This window comes from Helicoverpa zea, chromosome 1, assembly GCF_022581195.2.
Source record: "Helicoverpa zea isolate HzStark_Cry1AcR chromosome 1, ilHelZeax1.1, whole genome shotgun sequence".
Classification (NCBI taxonomy): domain Eukaryota; kingdom Metazoa; phylum Arthropoda; class Insecta; order Lepidoptera; family Noctuidae; genus Helicoverpa; species Helicoverpa zea.
In genome coordinates this window covers 4,733,750-4,750,840 of record NC_061452.1, presented here as the reverse complement: position 1 = coordinate 4,750,840, position 17,091 = coordinate 4,733,750, and the positions used below count along the sequence as shown (strand labels likewise).

At 38.0% G+C, this 17,091-nt stretch overlaps 1 protein-coding gene across 3 annotated transcripts in view; it reads right to left on the bottom strand.

Annotated features, from left to right (window-relative positions):
• Positions 1 to 611: 611 nt before the first annotated feature.
• The window catches only part of LOC124633445 (homeobox protein dve-1), a 66,482-nt gene continuing 50,002 nt past the window's right edge, over positions 612 to 17,091 (bottom strand). For all 3 annotated transcript variants that reach the window (XM_047168681.1, XM_047168673.1, XM_047168688.1), the window contains exons 3-6: positions 7,592 to 7,780; positions 7,012 to 7,241; positions 2,718 to 3,539; positions 612 to 2,601 (exon numbers count right to left, since the gene is read on the bottom strand). In XM_047168681.1, coding sequence (XP_047024637.1) covers positions 1,933 to 2,601; positions 2,718 to 3,539; positions 7,012 to 7,241; positions 7,592 to 7,780 — 1,910 coding nt within the window. In that variant the 3' untranslated portion in view covers positions 612 to 1,932. The remainder of the gene's footprint in view (positions 2,602 to 2,717; positions 3,540 to 7,011; positions 7,242 to 7,591; positions 7,781 to 17,091) is intronic.

Genomic DNA, 17,091 nt, shown 5'->3' with positions numbered 1-17,091 from the left:
TGATTTGGGTCCCGACGACCGCTTCCGTCGAAGCTTCGCAGATAACTATTGACACATGTTTAGTTGCACAATGGTTTAGAGATGCCCAGTGTATCTTGGCACTTCATGGTGGCGCTTCTTGCAGTGGCAAATGTCACATCCAGTACATTTGGCTTTAGTTTTGTGTTCCTTCGCCTGCCGGAATATACTGAGCAATGAGCGAACTAACGATAGTGTGTTATAATACTGCGTGGCGCTCGATTGGAGATAAGTTAAGGTATGTCTACTATTGCTGCTGTTTAGATTTAGTACATAAGTAAGTAGTAGTAATAATGGTGTTTTGAACTGTAGAAAAAACTGCGTATTTAAATAAAGCAATACAATCACCTATCGATAATTGTATTCATGTTTTACACTTGTTTGTTGCTGGATAAATTAATTGCAATTAACTTTTATATTTGCAGAGATTGCTAGTTTATTTGCTGGCATTTACAGTTTTTCCCTAAATCATCAAAGGCATGAACATTTTATTTTAATACCTACTTAGCCATATAGCTATAACTTTGCGAGATGTTTAAGTAAATTCTGTCGTTCTATTTTTTTAAGGAAGAATAAATAAAATAACAACAGACTTGTTTTCATATTATATTCAATTAAATTTTCGTTTATATAATTGAATCGAATAAACATTTAGCCAATATCTTGGTTACCTAAGCGGTAATGCTTTAATTGTTCGTGTGAGCCAAGTGACGTAGTTTTACAATAAAACTTATGTTTAACATTAATAAAATATTTACAATATTTGGAAATTTCATCACAGCTTCACGAAAACAAGCATAACATGGGAACAACAAAACAAACTGTAGTATTACAACTATGATGCGTCTAAAACTATAAAACAAGTGTGTGACGATACAGCCTCAATCGATAAATGCGTGAATACTGTAACATAAACTGTTTGCTGTAAACCTATTTACCAGGCAAAGCGGTATTATGGAACTATGACCCCTTCCCTCCTCCCCCCACAAAACCCTCACTAAACGAGTCGTCATCACCGCTTACTATCTACTTAATATTCGGAATCGAGTAATCAGCACGACTCGATTTAATATTGCAACCATTTCTATTCTAAACTGCAACCCCAGCGCTTTGCCCAGTAAAACGGGTGGCTAATTGATCATCAGTTAATTACGTGACCACTACACACTAACTGATCTTTGGATTGAGGAAGCATTAACATCTATAACAAAAGAGTACATAATACGGAATGTGCGTAACCATTCGGCCGCCGAACTTCGACCGATAATATCAGAAATATCGATTCCAGTATACTATGTGCAATATAATATCATTATTACTATGACTCAATACTAATTATACAAATAATGTACATAATTAGAATAACATTGAATACCATTCTATACTTCGACCTCGCTATTATAATTTAAGCGGAACTTTTAATGAGAATATCCATTAATTATATTCTAACAACAGATTTATACAACTACTGTAAAATTTAATAAATAAAAACCGAGATTGAGTTTCTTATGTACATACATACTAATAGAAATATTGAGATTCCTTCACAAAACAACTGTGCCATGTCCTAGGATAGTAATTTTGTACCTACAAATATGTACACAATAAACAATACGATGTGATCGCTCTATCAGATAACTTGATACTACTACTTTAAACTTATAATGATATCGCTTTGAAATATGCTAGTCTACCTTAAGCAAAACTATGATCATTAATAATCTAAACAGTTACTAATAAAGTCCTCTGAATAATACGAACTGTTTAAAGTTAGGATGACGCGCGAGGCGCCATTTTAATACTAACATGGCACTGCACACCATTAAACGATTCGATATCAGTCTTTCGTGTATATGCTGCGACGCCACAAACACAAAAATCCCTCACAATTTACTAACATTGAGCGCAGTTTGTTCACACCAGTTTCCTTTCAGCCATAGCGTGGGGATGCCCGGGGTGGGAGTAGTGGCCGGGAGATGCCGGCTCGTACAAAGACATTTTCAGTCTCTTGCACTTTGCTCTTCGATTCTTGAACCAAAACTGCACGTTCTTCGACTCAAGGCGAGGAAACTTCTGCCTGTAAGGCATCCTGTTCAACTCTTCAGTGTATTTAAGTATCAGGTTGTGCGAGGGGTGCGTGTTCATTGAGAACCATTGTTCTAGTACAGGAACCTCGGAGACGGGGTCGATGAATGTGCGGTTGCGTTTGCGTCGCTCATCTGAAGCACCGGCGAGTGCGAGGTTCAGGCCACTGGCGCCTTCACCGGGGACTGCGCCGACGCCGGGAAAGCCGCTCATGTATTGGCTCATATACATGATGCCGTGGCCAAACATTGGGTGATTAGGCACCATGGGGAAAGGTAGGCGGTCAAGATGAGGGGAGGATGGCCTGTAGTGTCGCTCCTGAATAACATCTTCATCAGATCCATCATGTTCGTCCCCAACTCCGTTCTCGTCCTCATTATTGTTGTTGTTGCTATTGTTGTTGTGCGAACTGTCGCTGTTTTTAGCGGGAGAACGTTGTGGAGAGACCGCATTGTCGGGCTTGCTCAAATCCCTTGGCTCCTGTTTGATGTCATGTACCTGTGATAAAGAAAAATAAATATTAGCTTATTGTTCAATGTAAATATTACGTTAAAAATATATTACTAGTTAAGTTTTGTTAAATAATTAACCATAAGAGAACACTTAAATCTCACCTTAATTATGTCTGGAGGTTTTGGCGACTCCTCGGGCCTGTCATCAGTCTCTTGATCAACATTCTTCTTTGTTGTGATCAAAGAGAGAGGCGCGTCTGGACTTTCAGGCCTATCATCTGGATGTAAGTCACCACCTTCATCTTCCAAATCAGAACCTCCATTAGACAAATTATCCTCCGACATTACCGACATCGGGTATCTTCCTGGGCTGCCAGATAAAATAGGACTCTTCATCGAGTTGTGATCTTGGGAACCATAAGTATCACTGCCAGCCATCAGTGAACCATTTGTAGGACTGTGACTCCTGCTATTGAACCCGTTCACTCCAAGGTGACAGCTCAAGCCACCGATATTCCGAAGCTCAGCACGTTTCTGCGCAGCACGCGCGTTCTTGAACCAGTAAACAACGTTGTTGACATCGAGGGGCTTTCGTCCTCGCCTCGATTCTAGGTTATTTAGCTCTCGTACATACTGTTGTATTTGCTGTCTGCTTGGATGTTGATTTTCAGAAAACCAACGCTGAAGTTTAGGCAGTTCTAATTCAGGATCAAAACTTGTTCGCATTCTTGTCTTTTGAGTTGGATATTGACTTTGCACAGTCTGTAATGCCGGGTGTAAGTGATCTGGTATTGTGTTCAGAGTAGGAGAACGATTTTTGGGACCCGGCGATGGATATCTACGAGGGCTGAAGGGCGGTGGTCGAGGTGACACTTGAGCACTCCACCAAGATTCAAACTTACGACGCATTTCTTCAGATGGCTCGTGAAAGTTATGCGGCCCCGGTGTTCGGTCTTGGCCACGACAAATCTGAGCAAGAGTTACCTGCAACAAGAAAAAAACACTTTAAAATGAAGGTCACCAAACGTAACTCGGAGAGTAAATAAAACAACAAGATACCGCAAACAATTTTAGACGATTTTAAAGAGGTCAGTCTAACCAGCAACAGATACAGAGATAATTGTTTGAATAAACACGAAGCATTGTTTCACAGAACATCGCCATTAGATTATGAAAATATTAGGTCGGCTGTTAATGCATGTGTCATGCGCGAGCGGTCGGCCGGCTTCTGACGCGGCTCCGCGTGAGGTGTTTACTCGGTGGTTAGTGCGCATCACTCCTGCGCGCCGACGAAACTTCAATCATGGTCTGCTCTAAAACAATGAGCGGGAAGGGCGTCTTGACAATTAGCATCCACCCACTACGCCCTCAACTAGGCGCCGCGGACTAAGTGCTTCGCTGCATCATTACCGCCCCGGCTCCGCTAAACAAAGCTCCCGAATGCCCCGAGCCGATCTCGCGCCGCTGTTTGAGCAACAAATCAAGCGTGTGACTCGGAATCATTCCAATGCGATGTTTAAATTTCACAACTATTTACTCAATGTGATAACAGGAGTGCATGTTTAGAGAGGTATTAATCGCGCAGCAAGTAGTCAATCATAAAGAACTTGTCAGATTATAGCTCCGTCGCGGAGTTTACCCAGCTTGACAGTTATGCAAGTGAGATCTGCTCGTATCGCTAGATTACATAGAACAATGCCAGTGATTACGTCGTCAGCCGAGTTGTCAGGCTGGCCCGCTTGCTCCGCACTGTTGCTAAATCAGACGTTAAATTAACTGTAAGTATTACACATCGAGATTGTGCCTATAAATCATGTCAGAGGTATTAACGCAGCGCTCGAGTGATACGTTAATCCGCTTCTTTGTTTTATATTTTTAAATAGTGAGGCCATATTTGCTTTCAGATATTGTCTGTTTGAGCTTCATGGAAGATTTACGAGAGCTGGCGCCTGCGCGTGATAACTCGCGTCACGTGTAATCCGACTAAGTACGTAATTCGGTGTGTGATTGCGAACATTTCTTGATATACTCGTAGTTAAAAGGACAACTTTGAACACAATAGGCTTAGCGTTATCTTATATTATTTTCGTTGTGTGTACATACGCTACTTACGCACGCTTGAAGGAATGATTAAATTGTAACCCGTTTCAAAGAACCTTGAAATTTCAAAGAGATTTCCAAATTAAGTAAGAAAGTAGTCTTAAAGAAGATTTATGGTTTAAAATTGATCCTACATCGATGTGGCACGGGAAACCCCTTCGATAAAATATTCCTCGAGCGTCTAAAAGTTTGCTCCGAGTTAAAATCGAAGTGGCGCAAATTGGCGTGAGATAAATTACCATAATATCATAGAGCCGAGTTCATCTGGCGTTTAGCTAACAACTTGAAGTCGGAGGTGTTTGATTATCTTGCCGGGCGGCAGTTCCTTTGCTTAATTTGCGCCAACTTTGACTCCACTTTACAACTTCAATTTGTTTCTTGCTGTCTAATAGACCGTTCAATGTTCATTTATCATCTTCATTACATTTAGCGATTAAAAATGTACGGGACATAACCATCAGAATGCCGATGTCAAGCACCAAAATTGAAATATAGATCCTTGAGCCGGTTATGGTTGGCGAGGGCGCGCATGGAGCGCTAACCTCGCGTTTAATAAGATTATAAAGCATTATTTTATGGTATTAATAAGATCAAAAGCGTTCGTACATCTAAAACTCCTTTTAACCCTCTTTCGGTGTGGCTCAAGTTGGCAAGACGAGGGCAACCCCCGCCCGCCGCCCTAACCCGTTCGCTACAAGGTGAATATTTAGAAAATATAATAAGGCCTCGCGAGGCGCGGATGAGACGAAGATTCAATTAAATTTATTATGTATGGAGATCTCGCGTATGAGACAGGTGCTCATCGCGTCGACAAATTGTTCTCTATCGCGTGAGAGCTTTAAATCTCTCTGGAAGTTGCTGAAAATGTTTTTGTAATGAACCCGTATGGATTTAGTTGTAATTAACGGTTCGATGATAGACTTCTTTTGCTATGGAAGATTGTTGCATATTTTTTATTTTTATCCTTACATTTTTTTACATAAATTATTATACATATTTTATGCGTATTTGGAGAGCTACCCCAAATAAGCATAAAAGCAGAATAGGTACATAATGACTTCCACACACAATATCCAAACGTAAACTTCTACCTAAAAAAAATACCTACATGAAGACATGAACATCATTAACGCAACAAAACAAAACATGACATGAAAATTTCGTCAAAGCCACTCATTGTTAAGACTGGAGCCGCGAACATGAAAACAAATGCTTCCTTAATTCTTCCCCCAAACGATGATCCCTATTAGCAAGGTCTTAGCAGGCACCTCGCAATTATAAAGACCAAATTGTAGAACGCTCGCGTACTTAGCGAAGAGTTTTGATAATCTGTCTCTCCGTCTTTATCTCGAGCACTCGTTAATTTTGTCGATAATATCGAGTGTATTTTTTTATGTATTCTGGCAAATGAAAGCTGTTTGGCAAGCCACTGTGGAGATAGGGGCCTTCGTGTAAATATTGGTGGAAGTCAGTTTTTAACGTGACCTTTTGCCAGTAGCTTTACTAGAATACTCGTTCAATACTGAAACTACATAGTCAAAATTCATAGTTGTGAACTAAGTTGACGAAAATATCAAGCCATACAGTTATGAAAATCAGAATTAAGGTAGATAAAAATTTATGTGCACGAAAAAAGAGAAAATCCATATTTGATAAAATTACCTTTGAATATAAAAAAGTTGTAATAATATAAATAGATACTTGAGGCGCCAACAATACAGAGCAGGCTACAATAGCAAAATCGCGAATCTAAAGCACTCGATCTTTAATTAAATCATTACAACAAACAATAATAACCACTAGGATAAATGTTTTCGATTGAAAGCGCGCCTTACAAAGCGAGCTTAAAATATGGAAAACAATGAGTTTTCACGTTAATAAGGGGTAACGGGGGTAAGGGGTAAAGGTTCAGTTGGGGGTATTGTTCCCCGGGTAAACCAGGGACATGGCGTTTTGTTGTGAATGTTGGTTTAGCGCGGTGTACCGTGTACCCATTGTCACCCATCAGATCGGTTCATGTAATTTGATTTGACAAATGTTTTTGGAAGCTTCGCTGAGTGTGCGAGAGATAGATTATTACGACTGTATTGACGGCTTAATCTTTTGTTTGGGGTCGTGTGGTAAAAACGGTAGGTAAATAGGTGTTACGTAAGGCAGTATCTATTCACATAAAACATACGATCTCCCGTTCCGTTTCGGGTGTGTATATGTAGATACATCTAACCAGGTGATATACATAACATAACTTACTCTAATAAAATTTTGAACAACCCTCTAAAGAAGGGAAACCCCTGTTGCTGTTTAGACTGACAATGATCGTCAACTACAGTAAAAAAAATGTACCAAGAAATCTTACCTCATCCAAAGGACACCCAGTAGACATGAGCAATGGTCTGCTCTGTACAAGAAGCAATCGTAGTAGCTTATCCTTGATGTCTTGCAGTGGCGTTGGCCGAGGTCTTAGCAGTTGGATTCTGAGGGTCGCGACGGTGGTCAGCTCTCCCAATACCTCGCCGACGGTGGCTAGAGGACCATCAGAGATTCTCTCGAAGGGCAACGGCTTCCAGTTGTTTATTACTACGGAGCCTGGGGACAAGGAAGTAGAGAATGATAAAAAATGCACAAAATGTGAAAGTTTTATTTATTTATTTTAATATTTTATGTACATAGTTACACACAGAAGAAAAATTGAAAAAAATGAGAAAAAATTATTTGAAGGAAAAAAAAATTAAATATTATGTATGACAAAAATCCTCCAGATTATGTTTTCGAATCGAATGGTCAAATTTTCTTTTGACCTTAAGTGATCTATAAAATGTTGTTTTGAAGTATTCTTCATTCAATGAATTCCTTGTTTGACAAAACTAGTCTCCAAAAATGTATTCGTACTAAAGACAGTATTTTAGTCCGACGACGATGAACAATATTATTCTTACCTTTAGCAGAAGCAGCTAACTCATGTGGATATCCGAGACGCATCATGGCAGCCGGCACGAGCTCGTGGAAGGCGGTGGCAGCGGGGATGATGACGTAACTGTCAGTTTCCACCACGGCGCGGCGCCTCCATGCACCTTCTTCTAAGGAAGCTACTGCTTCCACCACGCAGTGAACCGGGAGGGTTTTACCTGTGACAAGGGAGAAGGAGTTTTAGAATAGTTGGCTGTGCAGCTAGAGTCAAGAATGGATTTTATCTTGAATGCAGGTTCTTACAGTAGGTATATGTTAGCTAATAAGCAGTCATCACAACTAATTACAGGAACCTAAACTTAATAATTTTGTAGGCTATACAAATAGCTTCATTTTCTGCGTCTTCATAAAAATATAATTACAAACATAATCTGACTGAACGTACCAAACTGGCGCAAAAAACGAACTCAATGGAAAAATCTTTTCCGAGACTTGGTTCCTCTGAAAAATCACCTACTTAGTATCGTGGACGTCGAAACGCTGTCGCTAAGAAGGCGTCTTAATTATTTAGCAACTTTTCAAGCGAGAACGCAATGCTTTTGACTTGCTCGCGGACGCGGCAAAAAACCTACTGAAATGTTAAAATAATAATTAATCCTTGTGGAAGGAACGGCCGGCGGGCGCCCAACGCTTTGTACCGCTGCTTTGTTGCGATATTAAATAGTTTTTGCTGCTTCGATGCGCTTTTTTATAGCCGTTTAATAGCTTGGCGCGTTTAATGGAAATCTGTCGCGCTTTTCTTTTATGAGGAAATATTTTCGTCCGAAGAAAATCGGTGAAAGGAATTATTATAAGTCTCAGCGAGTTTTCAAACTGATACTGTGAATTAGAACCTAAAGGTAAATAACATCAAAATATTCCCATATTCAATATTATGGGGCACTGATTTAGAGTATCAGTTGAGAACAATAGACGTCTTTGAGCGCGCAGTTATTGAATTTACATAATACTATTCCGGGATTCCGTTCACAAAACATAGTGGGTAGTTACTATGAAATTATAAATTTCGCGCCACAATAATCTTTTAATAACCGGGTGGAGGTGCGTTAAGCTGTGTTAGCCTTGGGTTATGTACTTTTGAATAGGTGTTTCAGTTTCGGTAATCGTTCTAACTAACTTTCGATAGTTTTCGTGTGGCGAGTTCTTAGGGTTACGCGTTTTAGGGATTACGACTTATCAAGTTTGGGTTAGGTCGTTGTGCGTTTTGGTTAATCGAAAATATATATCCGCGCGTTAGATGCTAAATTAAAAATAACAGGCATCTCAAAGTGCAAATAGAGATTTGATTTTTTAAGTTAAAAATGAATCAAAACCTTACTCTTATCTTGCTCGGCCCATGAAAATATTTCATATGTTGATACAGCAATTAAAATTATACTCCGTATCAAATAGATTCCTTACTCAACATTAAACCAGACAAAAACAAAGTTCTACCAACCCTACAACTTATAAAGGTAGTTGCAGGTTAGCACCTCGGCGATTTAATACGAAGCTTGGATTAGTTAAGGTTTAGTTTCGGCCCGCCCGCTGCCCGAGACGGTCCTTTGGTCACTCTAAACCCTTGCTTTATGAAACTATACACGTGGAATTGAATATTAATTAAACGCGATAGGTACGACCATATTTCGGGACTAAAGGATTGTTTATCGTCTATGCAGGTTGTTTGAGATATTCTGTTGTTATGAAGCGAGACATTTAAAGCTAATAAATTATTCTAGCTAAGGAATTTAACGATATAGGGAAATAATATATTACAAGATAAAGGCACTAAAACAAATGAATACAGACACCACCTAATTACCAATATTGAAAAAAAAGAACACATTTTAATTCGTTTAAAATAAAAACAAGTTGAAAGTCTTGTCACCGACTACTAATGACATATGACGTCATAATACGGTCGCCGCAAACCTCGGACACGTGCTATCTCGGACACAGATTAAAAAAATTAAATCATATTAGTAGAGTGACAAAAAATGTGGTAGTGTTAAATACGACGCCTTATTTGAAGTAGTGTGGATGTATGTAGGGTTTATATGATCAAGCGGGAAATAGATAGAGTCGATGAGGAAAGTAAGACTGACATTGAGAGCCCCGTATGTTTATGGGTTGTTCAAAAAGTTGGTTAAGGGTTATAATTTAGCAGCTATCACCACAAAGAAGGATCCTTGCTTAAATAAAAAGAAACATCAGACCTTATCGAAACTAACTCTGTATTAACTTTAACTAATCTTTGGTAAGGTTTTCTTCTTCAACAGAGAGGGCTAAATGAGAAGAATAAAAATATAGTAATCCAAATTAAGGAAACAGTTTCCACAAATAGAGCTATTTCAATGTTTTCCTAAGCTTTCTTCCTTATCCAACGATGCCCTAATCTAAGTACTATTAACACAAATCAGTGCAAGTTTAGACGAGACGTTCATTAGCTCAGTACATAAAACAGCAATTAGACAGACGCACAGCGGGCTCTTAGAATTAGCTAACAACCGACTCGACTTTGTCGCGAACATTCGAGAAGTGCTCCATGATTAAACGACAAGAAACTTTAAACTACAGAGTACATACTTATATCCGTTTTTTAGATTTTAGGATTATTCTTTTTAAATAACACATTAACAAATATTTACAATTAATATGAAAAACTATTCTATTAAAAAAACCTTTTCAACATTCGTATGAATTGATATAATTTTTTTTTTAACTTGTAGTAACTCTCTTTCCAGATAATGCGGTTCTTATTCATAAGTAGTGGAGACACATACACACCCTTCACATTAATTATTTGAATTATAGTTATCGGCACGGATATTGAGCCCTGACCTTCGCCTGCGCAGAAGCGATTTATTGGTTTATTGCCTTATGTGTACAGTGCGCAAAGCGATCCCCACTCTTCCGCCGAGAGCTCAATATCCGTGCCAACTATACTTGTATATATCTTACAAAACGGTAGTATAATGACAATTTCAGATATTTTACACGCTGCATTAGTCTATAACAAAGAGTTTCTATTGTACTAGCTTAAACTCGGTTTTCAATCTTTCTGTATCTTTATTCTTTGTTTTGTTTTCACACAAAATTAACATCATCTGATTTAAGTAATCTGTTGTTATGGCAGTACGCAAATTGATACATCATGTTTGTCATAGGATTCTTTATATTAATGTACTAACAAGACTATTGTTTTTTAAACATTTTTCCTCTAGCTAAATCCTCGAAACACATCTTACCTTATATTCCTACTAGTACCTTCCTAATATTATATGATTGAGTATGGCTAGTGACAAATGTCGTAAGCTCGCTAAAAACGTTATGATATCGCGAAAGATTATTCTTTCGGTTATTTGTCTTACGAATCATGGTGTACCGTAGGCCTATTTATAACTCTTTCAAATAAATTGCATATATTGCCCAAGTTACTTGGATATGGGAAAATACAAATAGATAAAGTTTTAAGATCATTACCTACTAACATTTAAAGATACAATGAATTATCAGATATTTAAGGACCTAGCTAGATTGTCGAATTAAGAATTTTGCAAAGATAACATTAGGCTTTCGTGCAACTCCTTCTTGAAAATATATAAGAAGTTGAAAATATATAAGAAGAAGAAGACGTAACTAGTAATTTAGCTCCAAGAACATACAAAGACGTTTAAAATCTTCAATGCAACAATAATATCTACATGTAGCACACTACATGTTACTCGGTGCAAAGCTAAGCCGAGCCAAGACCACTTGAAAAGAGTAGTACACAACAACGGAATGTCGGCTTGTGTAAGTACTGAATTAAAACTTTGTACTAACAGGAATTAGCCCATGTTTTGCAGTGGAGTCTCGCCTTAATAACACTACAGAGATATCGGAGAACATGTGAAGAGCGCGATCTTATTTTGTTTTTAGTCTTGATGTTATATAAGTGTTTGTTTCATGAGCTTTTGTGAGAAATAAGACTTATCATAGGTACTTATTATCTTCGTATATTTTTAAAGACTGTTTTATACAAAATCAATGAAACAGCATAAAAAAACTACCTAAAAGCTCCTAAATATGTCAAGGTACAGTATCTAAAGACAAAATGAAGACTCATAATCCTGGAATAAGATACCTGCATTTTTATCAAAATACCAAAATAAACTCCAATTTCTTCCATTTTCAACCACAGTTACTCGCAATGTTTCCAAACACACGACATAGTGCATATCGTTACCTGTCTCAATGAATGTAGGGGCTTAAACAGATATGGCGCGAATCAAATACTGTGAGTATAGGAACACGCACGCCCCTAAGTTGACACCGATGTAAAGCTAATGGATAACGTAAGCGTGGTTTTGTAAGACTACGAAGCGCGGCTGTAAAATAAAGATTTGTTTTATTTATTTTAGAAAATATGTTTATTACAATATTTCCTAATTTATGGTCAGTGGTTCATGTTACCTACTTTAATTTTATTTTATCCTTAAGAGTGTAAGATCGGGTATAAATGAGTGGGACACTTAATAATTCATGTTACGCTTACGTTGTAAGAAGCCTGACTGTAGTAGTCTGTGTCAAGAGACATTAAATTTTTATCATTAAGGGATTGAATTCTGAACTAAAGTTGAATAGTACCTACGCAATAACACGAAATGAAACAGTATTAGGTACATATTTTTTTCAGAAATCTTGGCTCATCTAGTCACTATAAGATCTCAAAGCATTAACAATGAACCGTGAGCGACGTGTGTACTTACCCCGGAGTTAACATTAAGTACTTCGCTAAAAGACTCATCCTGAGCCCCTAAGGGAAGCTTCTTGAAATGTTTTAGAAGTACGCTTACTACATTGCTACAGTATTTTAATTCTGCATATTAAGTATAATGAGATAGGTTTTTAGGTATAAATTTACAATTTAGTAGTACATAGTAGATAAGTATGGAAAGAAAAAGCCGCTCCTACATACTTATATATACTTAACAGTCTTTTCTGTTTATCAATACACCATCATAGTGTGGAACTATGACCCCGGACAACAGTTCTACATACAATAGTTTTTACAAGTGTTCAATGTAGCAGCATTTCAAATAGTTTTAGGCAGTCCATCAGTTACTATACCGGGGATCTGCCGGGGCTGGGCAGGTTGTTCGAAAGGCCCTCATGAAAGTCAGTAAAATTCTGGCACTTCCGCTATGAGTAGGACGCTGGACGGGAGGATCTGACAACTCCCCATCTCAAAATAATAAACAGACAATTGAAGTAGGTAACTAATGAAGTAGTGACGTAATGACATGTCCCTACACAACATTATAACTAATTATACCCAGTACTATTGGATTTGCGTGTTGATCGAAGGCCCATTCGTGAGCGATGATCTATTTAGATAGGATAATTCCTAGCGTGCCGGATGCTGAAACCTAGCAAATACTGTGACATGCCATCAGGCTGCCTTTGTCTGAATTATATTTACAACGTATTTGTTGTGTTATGGAGGGAAAGCACGGATGTATAGAATAGGCCTATACAATTTGCAATTGTACCTGTATTGTGTATAAATATTATATCTTAAACCTTATATCTTCCACCTGTTGTTTCAGAAGAAACTACATCTCGCATCCGTATAAAAATTGCCTACTGGGCTTTGCTAATAAATGGGCTTTCTAAAAGTGCATCATATTTTTTTCGAGTAGGACCATTAGTTCCTGAGATTAGCGCGTTCAAGCAATATCTAATTTCGATTTAGCCTATGGAGCTTTCATTATTTTTGAACCTCAGCAGAATTATGCTTCTTTCATCTTGTTGTTTACGGCATATACCAATACTATATGTCCGTTAGTCTGGTTTACTTAAGTCGTTCTTTAAATTAACTGTTATTTAAGGCATAATATATCAATTGTATGTCTATTCGTAGGTTTGCTTTAGTCATTAATTAAATTAACCATATCCCCAAAAACTCTAACATCTAAATTGAATGAAACAGCAACTGTAACTCAAAAATGAAGTTTAACAGTTTAATGTAGCGGAGGTCTGAATGTGGACTAACACTCGGGTCGTCTGATAATCCCCTTACAGTGGCCCTCTAAACTTTCACCTGACCGCGGCAGACGGTCTAATGCTAGCCTAAACAATGTAAATACTATGTACCTGGAGGCTTTAAAAATACTGGATTCTGTGTTTAGATGTCGTGTCTGTTTGGAAGATTTTATTGCGAGTCACTTTTCTTTTGAAAATATGCATGTAAGCGCGTTCAATGCGTAATATTATGTTATGGAAACTGGATGGCAATATTTATCATGTTACCAAAAAACATTACTAAAATCAGTCCAATATACTTAAATTCCACTCGTATCCACACCAAAGATTTCTAAAATATTCCTCATAAGTTCACCGACAATATAAACCTCAGTTTTCTTAAAACCACTGATTAATGATTTTTCACATTCTTTTTTCAAAGCAAGCACTTATATTGACACTTATATTGTCGTGAAAAATGGGTCTAAAAATCTGTACGACAAAACTGCATATCCTAAGTACGTAAGTTCTTAAGTAAGTTAAGCCGTGCATAGGTATCAACTGACCGTCCTGCCTGCGATGGTAACATGACCTAGGTCTCAGACGCTAGGGCTTAAGTCTAAGCCTCGCAACCTTTATTATGCTCTACTTTAATACCTAGATTTAAGTTTACTACAAGTTCCGGTTAACTGTGCTGGTGGTGTTATGTTTTGTGTGGTTTAAACCAGTTGTTAAGAATTGGATAACAATTTTGTAAGTAAATGACTGCATATATAGAAGAGATAAATTTATAAGGGATGATTATTTGATTGCTACAAACAATACTTTCTTAAGTTTTAGTTGGACTCAATGATATCCACAGGCATTAGTCCCTCTAGAAAACTGAACTAAACTGAAGATAGCAGAAACAATTAGCATGACAATTATTTTGTCTTACAGAATCCAATTGAGGCAAATAAACTCGAATATGAACAGCTTAAAAACTTGAATAGGCTTTATGAAAACACCGTTTTACTTAAACAGTTATTCTCTACATCTTCTATCCCATACAAAACATATTCAAGATCAAAACACAATATGACCAAGTGAAGTCAGTTTGTAATTCAAGACGTATCGCGTACGACATTGTTTGAAGATAACGCTACTTATACATTGTACATAAATGCTTATTATGACAATTGTGTAGGCGTTACCTGTCATCTCTGTAGGTTTAATTAAGAAACTCATCCCCCAGTTCATCCCCTCACGACCGTTTTGACGCCGTTTTATTAATTCATTGGATTTTGTATGCTGTTGAATGTTTGGTAAGATAATGTTTTTTGGAGTGTCTTTTAGTGAAGACACGTACATGTCTTATTTTTTTTTAAGGCTTTTTTCTAAAATTTGTTGTATGTTTCTTGAGAAAATTCTCTGTTACTTCTAATCAGCCAGACAAGGGTTTATTTGCTGTAGGACTTGTTGTATGTTGTAAAACAAATGTTAAAGTATAATTAGAATATGTATAAAAATTTGATCATTATCCATGGAAGTGGAAAAATGTAGGTAAGTGTATGAAAAAATAATTAAAACAACAAATAAAAGTAATAATGTATGTCACGAAATTCATTTCCATTTGTATTTATTTAAATCAGCAAACACATATCGCTTTTCAAACAAACCCCGTGAATTCTATAACACCGATACGATTTAACGAACTCCGACAGGGTAATTAATTCAATCGCATATAAGGGCGGCGCCCAGAGAAACGTCATCATTATCTTAGTCGTTGTTGCGGCAACGCGCTGTGAATGAGTGTCGTGTGTCTCTCAACCTTTTGTCCCACCCCTCGTCAATCGGTAACACATTTACCCACTTACGACTGGGTGAAAACTTGCAAAACGAACACCATTGTTAAGAACGCTACAGACACAATGCCCTGTCGCTGCGGCGCGCTTATCGACTGCGCGTCAAAGAAGTTCAAAAGCTCGGTTTAGACGTTCGCTATCGCGGCGTCGTTTGTCAGTTTACGCCGGGAGCTATGATTGTTTCTGCGTTACAAATGGCCTTTTTGAGAACGACGTTTGTTACCGTTTTAATTGACACCGAGAAATATACGAGCGTTGAGAAATTCTTGTATCGCACGACGACGTCGCGTGTGTGAAGACGCCCCTGATTTCGACTTTCATTTGTCTTTGTTCTGTACTACGTGTAGGTGGAGATGGTGCTTATATTATGTAAAATGTTTGCAATTTTCATAAAGACTACTTGAAATAATCTCATCTCTACATCTCAATAAATATTTACGTGAAACAGACAAGCGCCGTAGATACTCCGCTAGTCTCGCTACGCCACTTAACAGATTTATTTTCCTGAGCGCTACGATAGCACGTAGCAGTTAACAATGTCTACGGCTTTACGTAACAATGTGCGTTTGAGTATTAATCTCATTTGTGTAATAAAATCTGTGCCTTAGCCGAGCCGATGGCAAGGCGTGATCCGGCCGTGAAATGCTTGCCTCCGCACGATAATCCTGTTAGGTTAAGAAGGTTTCTACATATTACGTGCTTTGCTACGCCTTAAGGATTAAAACGACGTGTACGCATAACTCGATACGTATTGTTAGGGAAGACGTACCCTCCTTATATCGATTTTCCATCGCCTGTATCATAAATAATGTAGCCATTGTGAAACGATGAACTCGTCTACGAATTTATAGGTATTCATTTAGCGGCGACTAGTCCAGCCGGGCTTAAGCGATTACGCCACGGCAAAGATGCAACGTAGATTTACAGCAAAGCTTGCCATGACAAGGTGGTCATCGCAAGCCCCCAGATCTTTATGCCGGACAATGAAGACAAAGGACCTTTAAATTATTCAGGCAAAGCAAAAGCGACCTTAATGCTTGAAGCGTAAATACCATTTGTAAATATTTAAGTTTGCGCGTCAATTTTGCGTTAAGACGAATAGTTTGCATGAGAGAGGAATCGGAGAGCGTCTGGGAGCTAAACCTACCCTCGGGCAGTAGGGGGCCGTCCATAAATAATTAATCTGCAGCGATGTGCGTCCGACGGTTAACTAAATCCTGCGGTGGTTTAGGAAACTGGCCGTCGGGGATACCTCAAGAACTGAACATTGTTTCTTGTTTCAATCCTATTGTCAGATGTAGCTACTAGATGTTTCTATTTAGGTAAACAACTTGTACGTAGTTTACCCTATCTTCTGTTCACTTTCGACTACGAGGTTCTAAGACAATACATACATTCAAAAATATATTAAAAAATGCTTAAATGTACCTGTGATAAAGGTCTAACGTAAAACAAGAAGGTACTGTAACTACACTGATACAAAACCATTAATTTTCTCTTTTTATTTGAAAACCCCTACTTATTACATATTGTTATTTCAGTATATATTTTAATGAATATAATAATGCATAATTGCTCATATTATATTTATCGTGTATAAGTGTGTCCGGGCGGGAAGCCCCACTAAGCAAGCAACAAGC